The 16,042-nt window shown below is 55.0% G+C and overlaps 1 protein-coding gene across 1 annotated transcript in view; it reads right to left on the bottom strand.

Annotated features, from left to right (window-relative positions):
- Positions 1-16,042, bottom strand: part of LOC138515798 (probable E3 ubiquitin-protein ligase HERC6) — a 2,700,520-nt gene that overhangs the window by 184,347 nt on the left and 2,500,131 nt on the right. Inside the window, exon 19 of the mRNA XM_069630524.1 lies at positions 13,796-13,862. Coding sequence (XP_069486625.1) covers positions 13,796-13,862 — 67 coding nt within the window. The remainder of the gene's footprint in view (positions 1-13,795; positions 13,863-16,042) is intronic.

Raw genomic sequence — 16,042 nt, 5'->3', positions numbered from 1 at the left:
GCCTGAGAAACTTCTGGAGTCCTCCAAAAGCGTAGCTCGACGAAATCTTCACCCTTGAGGGGCGCAGACGAATCCGACACGGGTCCCCGTTGATCGGATGGAGAGTCGGTGGAGCTTGAGGCTCTTTTGACCGAAAAAAACGAAGTTTTTGAGAAAAAACGTGAAAAAATAGCACTAACTCTCGAGAGCAATAGCACGAGGATCCCAACACATGAACGTGCGGTAAAAATCTGAAGATGGCTGCCAGAGGCGGGGCTTAGGTAGAGGGCAGTCATTGGCTGTGGTCAGTATGACGCAGAGACCAGTGATTGGTTATTACTACGAAAGACAGATCAGAAACGAAACTGATACTGGTTTTTTCTTTACCGAGGATTCCCAGCCTGACGACGGGGAATATTCATGAGCATGTGAATCCATGCCAGACCCCATGCTGGAGAAATAGCAGTACACACATGCACAACCACGGGAGGTGGCAAAGGCTCAACATTAAGCATCACATCAAACTCAACATTAAGCAAATCTTACCTCCTCACCAGGCTCACCTTAGGCGAACAGGTTGCGCAGCACTGCTTGGCCTACCCTGGACTCCTCCCTGGAATCCCGATCGACGCAGTAGAATTTCGTGAAGGTGTGCGTCGACCTCCACGTAGCAGCCCTGCAGATGTCCAGCAAGGGCACACCAGATAGGAACGCCGTGGTAGCTGCGATCGCTCTGGTGGAATGGGCTCTCGGACGGCCAGGCAGGGGTCGGTTTGCCAACCGATGACAGTACATGATACAGCCGGAGAGCCATCTGGAAATGGAAGCCTTCGAGAGAGCCTTCCCCTGATTGACAGGTCCAAAGTTCAACAAAGAGTTGTGACGTCTTCCGAAAACACTTTGTGCGGTCCACGTAGAACTTCAGCGCTCTAGCCACATCCAGCGAGTGCAAAGTCCTTTCAGCCGGCGACGAAGGCGACGGGAAGGAAACAGGCAACACCAAGGGTTCGTTGAGGTGGAAGTCCGACGGCACCTTGGGCATGAAGGAGGGGTGCGTCCTGAGCACTACCCTCGTGTCGTGAAAAGTCAAGTACGGGGCCTTGCAGGAAAGGGCCTGGATCTCTCCCAACCGTCGTGCGGAGGTGATGGCCACAAGAAACGCTGTTTTCCACGACAAGAACTTCAACGGAGCCGAGTGCAGAGGCTCGAACGGAGGTCCCATGAGCTTGGTCAGCACCACGTTGAGCTCCCACGCCCGGGCCGGAGCCTTCACCGGCGGGAGCGATCTGAACAGTCCCTTCATGAACTCTTTCACCAGAAGATGAGACCACAAAACGTCCGCCCCGTGGTTCTGGTGTATCGGGAGATCGCAGCAAGATGAATCTTGATGGACGCGTGCACCAGTCCAGCTTTGGCCAGCGTCAGTAGGTACGGCAGTACTTGGGGAGCCGTAATCCGCAGGGGGTTAATCTTCTGTGCGTGGCACCAGACAGAGAACCTCTTCCATTTGTGTCCGTAGCATTTAAGAGTTGAGGCGCCTTGGCCTTTGCAAGAACCTCTCTGCAGTCGGCCAGTATGTCGTATCCTCCAAACTCTAACGCTGCAGGAGCCAGGCCTGCAAGTTCAGCGACTTCGGGTCGTGATGGAGGATGGCGCCTCCTTCCCTGGAGAGAAGATCCGCGTCCACTGGCAGCTTGATTGACGGGGACGCTGACAAGGCCAGAAGGTACGGGAACCATATCTGCCTCGGCCACGCAGGTGCGACGAGGATCATCCTGCACCGTGACCTCTTGAGCTGGTTGATGAGCCGGATCAGCAATGGCAACGGAGGGAACGCGTATAGAAACAGGCCCTCCCAGGGGAACGAGAAAGCATCGCCCATGCTCCTCGGCTGGGGAAACCTGCTGGCGAACCTCCAGCACTTGGAGTTCGTCGCCGTCGCGAACAGATCGATCTGGGGTGTGCCCCACCGTCGGAAGAGGCGGTCCACTAGATCCTGTCGTAGTTCCCACTCGTGGCACGAGCGCAGCTCCCTGCTGAGTGAGTCGGCGATGGTGTTTTTTATCCCTGCCAGATGAAACGACACCAGAAACATCCTTTGGGCGACGGCCCAATGCCACAGATCCTGCGCCTCCCTGGACAGGGCTGGGGACCTGGTTCCGCCCTGTTTCCTGATGTAGAACATGGTGGTGGTGTTGTCGGTGAAGATCCTCACCACCTTGCCCTTGAGGGACGGAAGGAAGGACCTGTGGGCCCAAAACACTGCACAGAGCTCCAGGACGTTGATATGGAGGGACTTCTCCGTCGGGAGCCAAAGGCCTCTCGCGTGCAGATTTTCGGTGTGCGCTCCCCACCCTTCCAGGGAGGCATCCGTGGTCACTGTCTCCTGGTGGCCGGGGGTCTGGAAGTCCATGCCCGCCGTCAGATGTGCGCGGGTGCCCCACCACCGGATCGCTCGTCGGAAACTCTCGTCGAGTGTGATCCTCTCCTCGAAGCTGCCCGTCGTCTAGTTCCAGCGCGCGTCCAGGAACTCCTGCAACGGGCGCATCCGGAGCCTGCGCAGGGGGATGAGGGAAATGCAAGAGGACATAATTCCGAGGAGGGACTTGATGGACCTCACTCTGGCCGCGTCCGCAACCAGCATCCGCTGCACCTTGCCCAAAATGGCCCTCGTCCTTTCCGCCGACAGAGAGGCCAGAAGCGACACTGTGTCGAGCTTCGCTCCCAGAAACAGTGCGTCTTGCGCGGGCCACAGGTGGGACTTGGCGTAGTTTATGGAGAATCCCAGGTCCGTGAGAAGTCGGACGGTCCTTGCCGTGTGCTCCACGGCGAGCTCCCTCGTCTTGGCTCGGATGAGCCAGTCGTACAGGTAGGGGTAGACGTGGATCCCCTCTCGGCGCAGCTGCGCCGCCACCGGTGCGAGGCACTTGGTGAACACCCTGGGTGCCGATCTTAGTCCGAAGGGAAGGGCTCTGAACTGATAGTGACGCCCTTGGACCACGAACCTGAGAAACTTTCGGTGTCCCTTTAGGATGGGGATATGGAAGTAGGCATCCTCCAAATCCAACGATGACAGGAAATCGCCCTCCTCCAGCTGACCCAGGACGTGTTGGAGGGTGACCATCTGGAACTTCTGTGCCTTGATGAATTTGTTTAGTCGTCGTAGGTCCAGGATGGGACGCCATCCTCCCGTCTTCTTCTTCACGAGGAAGTATCTTGAGTAAACTCCGGAGCCCCGAAGCACCTTTGGGACGAGCTCGATGGCGCCCTTCCTGAGCATCGCCTTTACCTCCAAGAGAAGTTGAGGGACGTGATGTTCTTTCCTGGCCACAGGGGGGACGCGCGGGCACCTTTTTTGAAATTCGAGCACGTCACCCTGGGCTAGGGCGTCCAGCACCCAACGGTCGGTGGAGATGGACTCCCACACGCTGACGAAGCTCGCCAGCCGGCCTCCCACCGGGGTGCTTCGGTGGGGGCCCGACCCCACGGCCGGTTCAGTCCTGCTTTGACGAGGCTTTGCCGCCTTGACCTCCTTGGCGACGACGGCGGGGTCCGCCTGACTTGCCTCGTCCCCTGTAAGCTTCCTGCGACGACGAACGGGCCGCTTGACGGTAGGTGGAAAATCTGCCGCCGGAACCTTTGGAGGCACCCTGTTTGCCTCCGCCGCTCCGAAAGGGCGGCCGCCGTTGCTGGAGAACCCCAAGAGCCCGGGCCGTCTCCGTGTCTGCCTTGATGGCTTAAAGGGAATTGTCCACTGTTTTCCCAAACAGGTTGTTTCCATCGAACGGCATGTCCAAGACTCTGGTCTGCACGTCTTGACGGAAGTCAGTAGCCTTGAGCCATCCACGCCGCCTAAGGCACACGCCGTTGCCCAACTGGCGAAATCCAGTGTCAGCGATGTCCGTCACAATCGTAATGGCGTTGTCCGACGCCACCTCTCCTTCCTGCAAGATCTCTAGGGCATCCGCCCTCTTGTCGTCCGGTAGGAAGTCCAGCAGGGGGGCCATTTTGTACCACAGCTCCCTGTCGTAGCGGGCTACGATAGCCAAGGCGTTGGCCGCCTTAATCGTCGTCGTCGCTGCAGACGAGATGACCCTGCGTCCCATCGTATCCAATTTTTTTCCCTCGCCGTCCGGCGGGGAAGTCGACGTAGAGGCCGCACCCCCCACCCCGCTTTCTTCCTGGCCGCCGCGGAGACGACGGAGTCCGGGGTCGGCTGTGCCCGGAGGCACAAGGGGGCCGCATCCGGGACCCGGTACTTCTTCTCGTACCGATCCCTTCTAGCCGGCGTCGTGGATGGGTTCTTGAGGAAGGCGAGGCCCTCATCCCAAATATCGTCCAGTAGAGGCACGGAGAGGACCATCTTCCTCGTGGCCTCGCGTCGTTGATAAAGGAAACCTTCCTTCTTCTCTTCCGGGCAGAGCTGGAAGAGCTCGGATGCCCTGGCGATCATGGAGTGAAACGATCCAATCTCGTCGGGCGGGGAAGCCGGGGTGGGAGGTGACGACGGCAGATCCTCGTCGTAAACCTCGTCGTCCGTACCCGTCGCGGCCGTGTCAGTCCCCGTATCATCCCCACGAGTCGTGGACGGGGAGGAGGGCTGAACAGGGCGCGATGGCTGGAAAGGAGGTGGAGGATGAATCCTTCTCTTAGGGGGAGGGCTCCCAGAAGGGCCTGGCTCCGGGTCCCCCGTCGGGAGCGGTTCCCCCGCTGGTGGTAACAGCAGTCTCGTCCTTATCTCCGAGCATAAGGACTGTATAGCCAACAAAATGGCCGCCGAGTTGTCTTGCGGCGCCGGTTGAGGGGAGTCCGACGGGCGGTCAGGGGCCCCGTCGGCACCCTCGACGTTATCGTCGTCTCCTTCGTCGGGATCCCTCCCGACGGGCTGGTCTTCTTCCACGCCAACGCCGTGGCTTAAGACTTCGATCAGCTCATCCTCAGAGGTTGAGGCCGAATCCAAGACGACCTCCTGCCCCCCCTTTTTCATCCCCGTCGGAGGTTTCACGGGGGTCCTGTCGATGGGCATAAAAGAGGACTCCCTCCGCGGTGGCAGGGAGACTCTGAGCCCCGAGGTCGCCACCACTGGTGTAGCCTCCACAGGCTGAGCCAGGGCCGTCGCGACTGTCTCGATAGAGGGCTTGGCCGGATGGATCAAGGCTTTCACCACCTTAGGTGCGCTCACCGCCTTCTCCTTGGGGGGAGGGACACTGCCTCGCTCTCCCTCCGATGTGGCCTTCGAGCTCGACCGGGGCCTCTCCAGGAGCTTCTCCGGGTGCTCGGCCTTCCTCTTACCCGAACCAGAGCGTTGGCTCGTGGTCGATGGTGCCGGGGAGGATGCGCCCTGCCTGGCGCCCGTAGAGCCCGACCGTTCGGCGCTCCCGGTGCCAGCGGACTGGCGGTGCTTGGCCTTGTGTTGGACCCCCGTCGCCGGGGCGTCCTCAAAGGTCTTAGAAGACCGCTCGGATTTCTTCTTCTTATTCTCGCCTGACGGGCTCTTCCCTTCCAGCCAGTTGGCGAGACGCTGATGGCGGTCCTTCATGATCCGCTCCGACATATTGCCGCAGAACGCACTGTCCTTCTCCACGTGCGTCTTGTCCTCATGTAGGCAGTAAAGACAAAAGGAGTGTTCGTCCTCCTTAAAGACATTCTGAAGCTGGCATCCAGGGCAGACCCTGAACAGCTTTCCGGGCGTCGAGCTTCCCTTCTCCTGGGCCATGTCCGGGACGGGCCTGAGAAACTTCTGGAGTCCTCCAAAAGCGTAGCTCGACGAAATCTTCACCCTTGAGGGGCGCAGACGAATCCGACACGGGTCCCCGTTGATCGGATGGAGAGTCGGTGGAGCTTGAGGCTCTTTTGACCGAAAAAAACGAAGTTTTTGAGAAAAAACGTGAAAAAATAGCACTAACTCTCGAGAGCAATAGCACGAGGATCCCAACACATGAACGTGCGGTAAAAATCTGAAGATGGCTGCCAGAGGCGGGGCTTAGGTAGAGGGCAGTCATTGGCTGTGGTCAGTATGACGCAGAGACCAGTGATTGGTTATTACTACGAAAGACAGATCAGAAACGAAACTGATACTGGTTTTTTCTTTACCGAGGATTCCCAGCCTGACGACGGGGAATATTCATGAGCATGTGAATCCATGCCAGACCCCATGCTGGAGAAATAGCAGTACACACATGCACAACCACGGGAGGTGGCAAAGGCTCAACATTAAGCATCACATCAAACTCAACATTAAGCAAATCTTACCTCCTCACCAGGCTCACCTTAGGCGAACAGGTTGCGCAGCACTGCTTGGCCTACCCTGGACTCCTCCCTGGAATCCCGATCGACGCAGTAGAATTTCGTGAAGGTGTGCGTCGACCTCCACGTAGCAGCCCTGCAGATGTCCAGCAAGGGCACACCAGATAGGAACGCCGTGGTAGCTGCGATCGCTCTGGTGGAATGGGCTCTCGGACGGCCAGGCAGGGGTCGGTTTGCCAACCGATGACAGTACATGATACAGCCGGAGAGCCATCTGGAAATGGAAGCCTTCGAGAGAGCCTTCCCCTGATTGACAGGTCCAAAGTTCAACAAAGAGTTGTGACGTCTTCCGAAAACACTTTGTGCGGTCCACGTAGAACTTCAGCGCTCTAGCCACATCCAGCGAGTGCAAAGTCCTTTCAGCCGGCGACGAAGGCGACGGGAAGGAAACAGGCAACACCAAGGGTTCGTTGAGGTGGAAGTCCGACGGCACCTTGGGCATGAAGGAGGGGTGCGTCCTGAGCACTACCCTCGTGTCGTGAAAAGTCAAGTACGGGGCCTTGCAGGAAAGGGCCTGGATCTCTCCCAACCGTCGTGCGGAGGTGATGGCCACAAGAAACGCTGTTTTCCACGACAAGAACTTCAACGGAGCCGAGTGCAGAGGCTCGAACGGAGGTCCCATGAGCTTGGTCAGCACCACGTTGAGCTCCCACGCCCGGGCCGGAGCCTTCACCGGCGGGAGCGATCTGAACAGTCCCTTCATGAACTCTTTCACCAGAAGATGAGACCACAAAACGTCCGCCCCGTGGTTCTGGTGTATCGGGAGATCGCAGCAAGATGAATCTTGATGGACGCGTGCACCAGTCCAGCTTTGGCCAGCGTCAGTAGGTACGGCAGTACTTGGGGAGCCGTAATCCGCAGGGGGTTAATCTTCTGTGCGTGGCACCAGACAGAGAACCTCTTCCATTTGTGTCCGTAGCATTTAAGAGTTGAGGCGCCTTGGCCTTTGCAAGAACCTCTCTGCAGTCGGCCAGTATGTCGTATCCTCCAAACTCTAACGCTGCAGGAGCCAGGCCTGCAAGTTCAGCGACTTCGGGTCGTGATGGAGGATGGCGCCTCCTTCCCTGGAGAGAAGATCCGCGTCCACTGGCAGCTTGATTGACGGGGACGCTGACAAGGCCAGAAGGTACGGGAACCATATCTGCCTCGGCCACGCAGGTGCGACGAGGATCATCCTGCACCGTGACCTCTTGAGCTGGTTGATGAGCCGGATCAGCAATGGCAACGGAGGGAACGCGTATAGAAACAGGCCCTCCCAGGGGAACGAGAAAGCATCGCCCATGCTCCTCGGCTGGGGAAACCTGCTGGCGAACCTCCGGCACTTGGAGTTCGTCGCCGTCGCGAACAGATCGATCTGGGGTGTGCCCCACCGTCGGAAGAGGCGGTCCACTAGATCCTGTCGTAGTTCCCACTCGTGGCACGAGCGCAGCTCCCTGCTGAGTGAGTCGGCGATGGTGTTTTTTATCCCTGCCAGATGAAACGACACCAGAAACATCCTTTGGGCGACGGCCCAATGCCACAGATCCTGCGCCTCCCTGGACAGGGCTGGGGACCTGGTTCCGCCCTGTTTCCTGATGTAGAACATGGTGGTGGTGTTGTCGGTGAAGATCCTCACCACCTTGCCCTTGAGGGACGGAAGGAAGGACCTGTGGGCCCAAAACACTGCACAGAGCTCCAGGACGTTGATATGGAGGGACTTCTCCGTCGGGAGCCAAAGGCCTCTCGCGTGCAGATTTTCGGTGTGCGCTCCCCACCCTTCCAGGGAGGCATCCGTGGTCACTGTCTCCTGGTGGCCGGGGGTCTGGAAGTCCATGCCCGCCGTCAGATGTGCGCGGGTGCCCCACCACCGGATCGCTCGTCGGAAACTCTCGTCGAGTGTGATCCTCTCCTCGAAGCTGCCCGTCGTCTAGTTCCAGCGCGCGTCCAGGAACTCCTGCAACGGGCGCATCCGGAGCCTGCGCAGGGGGATGAGGGAAATGCAAGAGGACATAATTCCGAGGAGGGACTTGATGGACCTCACTCTGGCCGCGTCCGCAACCAGCATCCGCTGCAACTTGCCCAAAATGGCCCTCGTCCTTTCCGCCGACAGAGAGGCCAGAAGCGACACTGTGTCGAGCTTCGCTCCCAGAAACAGTGCGTCTTGCGCGGGCCACAGGTGGGACTTGGCGTAGTTTATGGAGAATCCCAGGTCCGTGAGAAGTCGGACGGTCCTTGCCGTGTGCTCCACGGCGAGCTCCCTCGTCTTGGCTCGGATGAGCCAGTCGTACAGGTAGGGGTAGACGTGGATCCCCTCTCGGCGCAGCTGCGCCGCCACCGGTGCGAGGCACTTGGTGAACACCCTGGGTGCCGATCTTAGTCCGAAGGGAAGGGCTCTGAACTGATAGTGACGCCCTTGGACCACGAACCTGAGAAACTTTCGGTGTCCCTTTAGGATGGGGATATGGAAGTAGGCATCCTCCAAATCCAACGATGACAGGAAATCGCCCTCCTCCAGCTGACCCAGGACGTGTTGGAGGGTGACCATCTGGAACTTCTGTGCCTTGATGAATTTGTTTAGTCGTCGTAGGTCCAGGATGGGACGCCATCCTCCCGTCTTCTTCTTCACGAGGAAGTATCTTGAGTAAACTCCGGAGCCCCGAAGCACCTTTGGGACGAGCTCGATGGCGCCCTTCCTGAGCATCGCCTTTACCTCCAAGAGAAGTTGAGGGACGTGATGTTCTTTCCTGGCCACAGGGGGGACGCGCGGGCACCTTTTTTGAAATTCGAGCACGTCACCCTGGGCTAGGGCGTCCAGCACCCAACGGTCGGTGGAGATGGACTCCCACACGCTGACGAAGCTCGCCAGCCGGCCTCCCACCGGGGTGCTTCGGTGGGGGCCCGACCCCACGGCCGGTTCAGTCCTGCTTTGACGAGGCTTTGCCGCCTTGACCTCCTTGGCGACGACGGCGGGGTCCGCCTGACTTGCCTCGTCCCCTGTAAGCTTCCTGCGACGACGAACGGGCCGCTTGACGGTAGGTGGAAAATCTGCCGCCGGAACCTTTGGAGGCACCCTGTTTGCCTCCGCCGCTCCGAAAGGGCGGCCGCCGTTGCTGGAGAACCCCAAGAGCCCGGGCCGTCTCCGTGTCTGCCTTGATGGCTTAAAGGGAATTGTCCACTGTTTTCCCAAACAGGTTGTTTCCATCGAACGGCATGTCCAAGACTCTGGTCTGCACGTCTTGACGGAAGTCAGTAGCCTTGAGCCATCCACGCCGCCTAAGGCACACGCCGTTGCCCAACTGGCGAAATCCAGTGTCAGCGATGTCCGTCACAATCGTAATGGCGTTGTCCGACGCCACCTCTCCTTCCTGCAAGATCTCTAGGGCATCCGCCCTCTTGTCGTCCGGTAGGAAGTCCAGCAGGGGGGCCATTTTGTACCACAGCTCCCTGTCGTAGCGGGCTACGATAGCCAAGGCGTTGGCCGCCTTAATCGTCGTCGTCGCTGCAGACGAGATGACCCTGCGTCCCATCGTATCCAATTTTTTTCCCTCGCCGTCCGGCGGGGAAGTCGACGTAGAGGCCGCACCCCCCACCCCGCTTTCTTCCTGGCCGCCGCGGAGACGACGGAGTCCGGGGTCGGCTGTGCCCGGAGGCACAAGGGGGCCGCGTCCGGGACCCGGTACTTCTTCTCGTACCGATCCCTTCTAGCCGGCGTCGTGGATGGGTTCTTGAGGAAGGCGAGGCCCTCATCCCAAATATCGTCCAGTAGAGGCACGGAGAGGACCATCTTCCTCGTGGCCTCGCGTCGTTGATAAAGGAAACCTTCCTTCTTCTCTTCCGGGCAGAGCTGGAAGAGCTCGGATGCCCTGGCGATCATGGAGTGAAACGATCCAATCTCGTCGGGCGGGGAAGCCGGGGTGGGAGGTGACGACGGCAGATCCTCGTCGTAAACCTCGTCGTCCGTACCCGTCGCGGCCGTGTCAGTCCCCGTATCATCCCCACGAGTCGTGGACGGGGAGGAGGGCTGAACAGGGCGCGATGGCTGGAAAGGAGGTGGAGGATGAATCCTTCTCTTAGGGGGAGGGCTCCCAGAAGGGCCTGGCTCCGGGTCCCCCGTCGGGAGCGGTTCCCCCGCTGGTGGTAACAGCAGTCTCGTCCTTATCTCCGAGCATAAGGACTGTATAGCCAACAAAATGGCCGCCGAGTTGTCTTGCGGCGCCGGTTGAGGGGAGTCCGACGGGCGGTCAGGGGCCCCGTCGGCACCCTCGACGTTATCGTCGTCTCCTTCGTCGGGATCCCTCCCGACGGGCTGGTCTTCTTCCACGCCAACGCCGTGGCTTAAGACTTCGATCAGCTCATCCTCAGAGGTTGAGGCCGAATCCAAGACGACCTCCTGCCCCCCCTTTTTCATCCCCGTCGGAGGTTTCACGGGGGTCCTGTCGATGGGCATAAAAGAGGACTCCCTCCGCGGTGGCAGGGAGACTCTGAGCCCCGAGGTCGCCACCACTGGTGTAGCCTCCACAGGCTGAGCCAGGGCCGTCGCGACTGTCTCGATAGAGGGCTTGGCCGGATGGATCAAGGCTTTCACCACCTTAGGTGCGCTCACCGCCTTCTCCTTGGGGGGAGGGACACTGCCTCGCTCTCCCTCCGATGTGGCCTTCGAGCTCGACCGGGGCCTCTCCAGGAGCTTCTCCGGGTGCTCGGCCTTCCTCTTACCCGAACCAGAGCGTTGGCTCGTGGTCGATGGTGCCGGGGAGGATGCGCCCTGCCTGGCGCCCGTAGAGCCCGACCGTTCGGCGCTCCCGGTGCCAGCGGACTGGCGGTGCTTGGCCTTGTGTTGGACCCCCGTCGCCGGGGCGTCCTCAAAGGTCTTAGAAGACCGCTCGGATTTCTTCTTCTTATTCTCGCCTGACGGGCTCTTCCCTTCCAGCCAGTTGGCGAGACGCTGATGGCGGTCCTTCATGATCCGCTCCGACATATTGCCGCAGAACGCACTGTCCTTCTCCACGTGCGTCTTGTCCTCATGTAGGCAGTAAAGACAAAAGGAGTGTTCGTCCTCCTTAAAGACATTCTGAAGCTGGCATCCAGGGCAGACCCTGAACAGCTTTCCGGGCGTCGAGCTTCCCTTCTCCTGGGCCATGTCCGAGATGGGCCTGAGAAACTTCTGGAGTCCTCCAAAAGCGTGGCTCGACGAAATCTTCACCCTTGAGGGGCGTAGACGAATCCGACACGGGTCCCCGTTGATCGGATGAAGAAACGGTGGAGCTTGAGGCTCTTTTTGACCGAAAAATCAAAGTTTTTGAGAAAAAACGTGAAAAATAGCACTAACGCTCGAGAGCAATAGCACGAGGATCCCAACACTTGAACGTGCAGTAAAAATCTGAAGATGGCTGCCAGAGGCGGGGCTTAGGTAGAGGGCAGTCATTGGCTGTGGTCAGTATGACGCAGAGATCAGCGATTGGTTACTACTATGAAAGACAGATCAGAAACGAAACTGATACTGGTTTTTTCTTTACCGAGGATTCCCAGCCTGACGACGGGGAATATTCATGAGCATGTGAATCCATGCCAGACCCCATGCTGGAGAAATGTAATTTCTCGTTGCGTTCCACCATGTAATGCAAAGAGGGTGTGTTTAACTTTATTTCATCCAAGGAGCTATTTTGCCCCATCTATACCAGGGTATTTCATCCATTCACAAATTTTAAAACATGAAGCAACATGCCTTGGCTTTTATGTGCCCTCCTCGCTAGTCTTCCTCACCCACTCACCCCACTCTTTTGCCACTCACTCTACCCCCGAGCCCACTCTACCACCACACGCTCTAACTTACCCAACTTTATCCTTCCCCTACTTTGCCCTACTCTACCCCCACCTACCCCACTCTAACACCACCCACCCTCACCTCACAACTCAATACTCACCCCACTACACACTCCTGACTACCTCTACTGTCTCTATCACCCAATATACTTTCACTCCAACCCCACTCTTCCAACACTCCCGCCCCACTCTTCCCTTACTACCATCCTACTCTTCCATCTACCCTACTTTACCCCTACCCTATCCACTGTCCCGCATCTCACCTCACTACTCTGACCCACCACAATACTGTAGCCTCACCCCATCAACCCTGACCTCACCCCACTCTGCTCCTCCACTCCTCTACCCCAACTCACTCACTGTACTGCCACCTACTTTACCTCAGCCTCACTTCAGCCCCACACATCATACCTTACCTTACTATATCACACACAGCCTACCTCACCTACGTTACCCCACCCTACCTCATCCAACTCTCTTCCCATGCCATCTACCCGACCACTCAACCCCAATACACGATCCCACCATTCTAGTCCTACCCACTCTGCCCCTATCACCACACTACTCTACCACCACCCATTTCACTCCCTTCCACTTGAACCCCACCCACCCCACCTACTCTACCCCTACCCACCTTCTATACAAGCCCCTCCCGCGCATTACCTTCAACTCTACCATCTCCCACCCCTCCCACTCCATCCCACCAAGCTACCATCCACCACACTCCACCTCTGCCATATTCTACCACAGTCCACCACATCCTACCTCTGCCCCACCCCCATTCTGCTCTGCTCACCTTTCATCACTGCTCCTGACACTCACTGGCCCTGCCTCGCCCCTTTCTAGCCCCCAACCACCCACACGTCCCCACTGCTTTCAGCCCATTCCTCACAACTCTCTACACCCTAGGCACCAACCCTCAATTTCTGGCCCACCACACAATGCACGAAATTAACTTTTCACAATATATCTCTTACTCTACTAACAACGATTCTTCCAAGCACTCAATTTGTATATAGTTTTGTTAATTTTATTTTACTTTAAATGCCTTCAACTCATGTGTATACTGCTTTTGTATAATTGACAATGTATATAGAGTTTTTAAATCCATTGTAGTGTGCTCCTCCCTATCATCCATCCTTCTGCCACAACATTTCAGGTTACCTACCATTCACCAGGTGGACTGGTGAATTGTATATCTCTAAGTGCAACAAGCCTGGTTGTGTAGTACCTTTAGAAATGTGACAATCCAAAGCAGACTCATTTCTTATAGAATTTGTGAGCAAAAAGAACACTTTGATCTTTTAATTGGACAAAGGCCTGCATCGAGTCCACTATCTTTGGTTGCCCACACATTTCAGCTCAATATTTTCTTTCTGATTTACAAGAAACCATGCCATTTACCGATTTTAACTTCACTTCATGTGTCCTCATAGATCCAGTTTACAGACACCTCATCTGCAGCCTCAAGGTATGGCCCTTCTTCAATTCTTTCATCGCATCATTGGAATATCCTCATACTTGCCGTGTTTGTGTCACTCTTCATTTACCATAAAATCGTTCTGAATCGATTTCAGCTATTTTGGTGAAAGTTGCCAGGATATATGTACACGTTATTATGTCTATTTTGTATACTTTTAAACATTTTTAAATATGTTTACTTATCAAACTTTACCGGGCCTTGATATGTTTTCTTATTGGTGTGACTTACAGAAAAATACAGTCCAAGCTCCTTAACATCAGCATCATGTTCACAATCTAGCACATTCTTCAAACTTCTGTAAAACAGTAGTAGGTTAAAACAATTATTTGCAATCATATAATGATATAGACAATTTAATTCAATAACTTATATAACACATCACTTTAAGACCCAAAACTGCCGTAAATCCACCAATGTCTTCTGCACAACAGCAATCAGACTACGGCAATTAACTTTATTTCTGCATGGTTGCAGAATAAATAGACACATTATTAAACAGAGCTGAAGCACTCTACTTGCTCACAATTGTCTGGTGCTTTGGTTAGAACAAAGCTTTATTCTTAGAGTAACAAATACAAAACAACATAAAGAACAAATTACATATCTATAGTCACTTTCTTTCTGATGGATTATTCCTTCATTCCACAGATTCCCCATTTTAGATATTCTATTATACCACCAACTATCTTTGAAAAATGTTTCAGCCACAAGGAGATACAGTGCAGCTTGCTCTCCACTCCGCCCAACACTATTACATGTCCAGATGCTGGACGTGATGTTGGGGCCAGTATATATTGAGTCACTGCACCCCATGACCTGAGTTCCACATTTTTCACTTGCACTCTGCAGTGGAGGGGCAGCAGAACATATGAGGTGTATGAGCTACTCGCCAAGAGGGGCAGGTTGGGAAGGTGATGAGGAATCTGGAGAGGGAACCATTAACCCATCCTAAAGCACCTTGGCAGAGGTAAGTACTTTTTTCTTCTAATGGATTCCTTCCTCACACAGATCCCCCATGTAAGATATACTTATACAGCAGTAAATAAAAGTAGAAGAGCGAGGAGAGCGATAAATCCACAAACTACACCAAAAAACTCTGGTGCAGTAGTATTATGTTGGAGCAAGACACAGAACGGAGCTCCACAGTTTTCCACTGTAAGTAAAGATGAGTTTTTGAAGCTTGTGGCAGAGTAAGCAGAGCATGAATGAGAGGTAGTCTGGGACAAGATGGCTATATGATGGCTGTTGCCAGCACAGGGTTTCAGCATACACAAATTTGAATCTTCTAAAAATAAACAGTATATGAGCACAGACACATTGCCAGCAGGAACAAACGGTAAAGCACAACTGAATATTAGTCAAATACGGAGTCCTCCAGCTCCTTCCTTTCTAGTTGGCTTTAATATTTACTTGAGATCATTGTGGAATCCGATGGAGTGATCCCGACTGGATTTTCTATACATGCTCACATGACGAATAAATATGCTTCCAGGGCAGATGAAAGCAGACGGACCAAGGCAATGTGATGCACAGTGTAGAATCCAAGGCTGGGTGGACAACTATCTCTGCATAAGCACATCCACATTCAAAATCATGCTTGGAAAAAGTACCCACTTTGTGGGCTTAACTCTATTGGCTGTAGTTCTAAGGGCAGAAAATGTAGCAGTTCCATTTGACAATAAGAAACAAGATGCTTAATTGCAACACACGTTTTGCAGGTCTTAAATCTTGTATAGGTTCACTTGCTTTGCATTACCATGACATTTAAAATGTCCGTCCAGAATAGGTCTTTTGGGACATTCACAAATGCCTGTAAACCTCATCCCGGATGAGGGCAGGAAGTGAGCGGGTGGGCTTGTCTGAAGGAGGTTGGAGAAAAAGGAGGCAATGACTCTAGGAAACAACCTGCAAGGCCCAGGTGTCAGATGTGGTGCTTATGAACTCCCAAACAAACAGGGATAGCGTCCCTCAAATGGATTTGGGGTGGAAAGGCAACCTAATGACATTTTGAGGCTGTGGTGAAGGAGGTGACAGTGGAGGAGAAACCATTGCACTAAGGTTCACAACTTCTGCTACCCATTTGAGGGTTAAAGCATCTCCAGCAGCTTGACTCCATACGTCTCTCTTCTGCCTATGTGGCCACAAAGGAGGTGAAGGAATAAAAGGGGCGACCTCCTAGCAAAGGTCTATTATATCACCAACGCCAGGGATCTGGCAGTAGCCTTTGAAGCTTTAAAGTTTTCCAATGACTCTTTAGTCTTGAAGACAAAAAGATTGTTCTCAGCGAAAGGCATATTTAAATGAATGTTTGGCCTGCCCATCAGCGGCCAGACTATCTAACATGTGCCTTGGTGATCAACATTTAGCACCCGGTTTGCTATTTAGGTAATATGGAATAGAGCAAAGAGGTTTTGCCCCAATTCATTATGAATCAGACCGTTTTTTTGGTACCATTTATTTATTGGTTATTTGTAA

The sequence above is a fragment of the Ambystoma mexicanum genome, chromosome 6q, assembly GCF_040938575.1.
Source record: "Ambystoma mexicanum isolate Mex_15411 chromosome 6q, UKY_AmexF1_1, whole genome shotgun sequence".
NCBI lineage: Eukaryota > Metazoa > Chordata > Amphibia > Caudata > Ambystomatidae > Ambystoma > Ambystoma mexicanum.
This window is presented reverse-complemented; position numbering and strand designations above follow the sequence as displayed.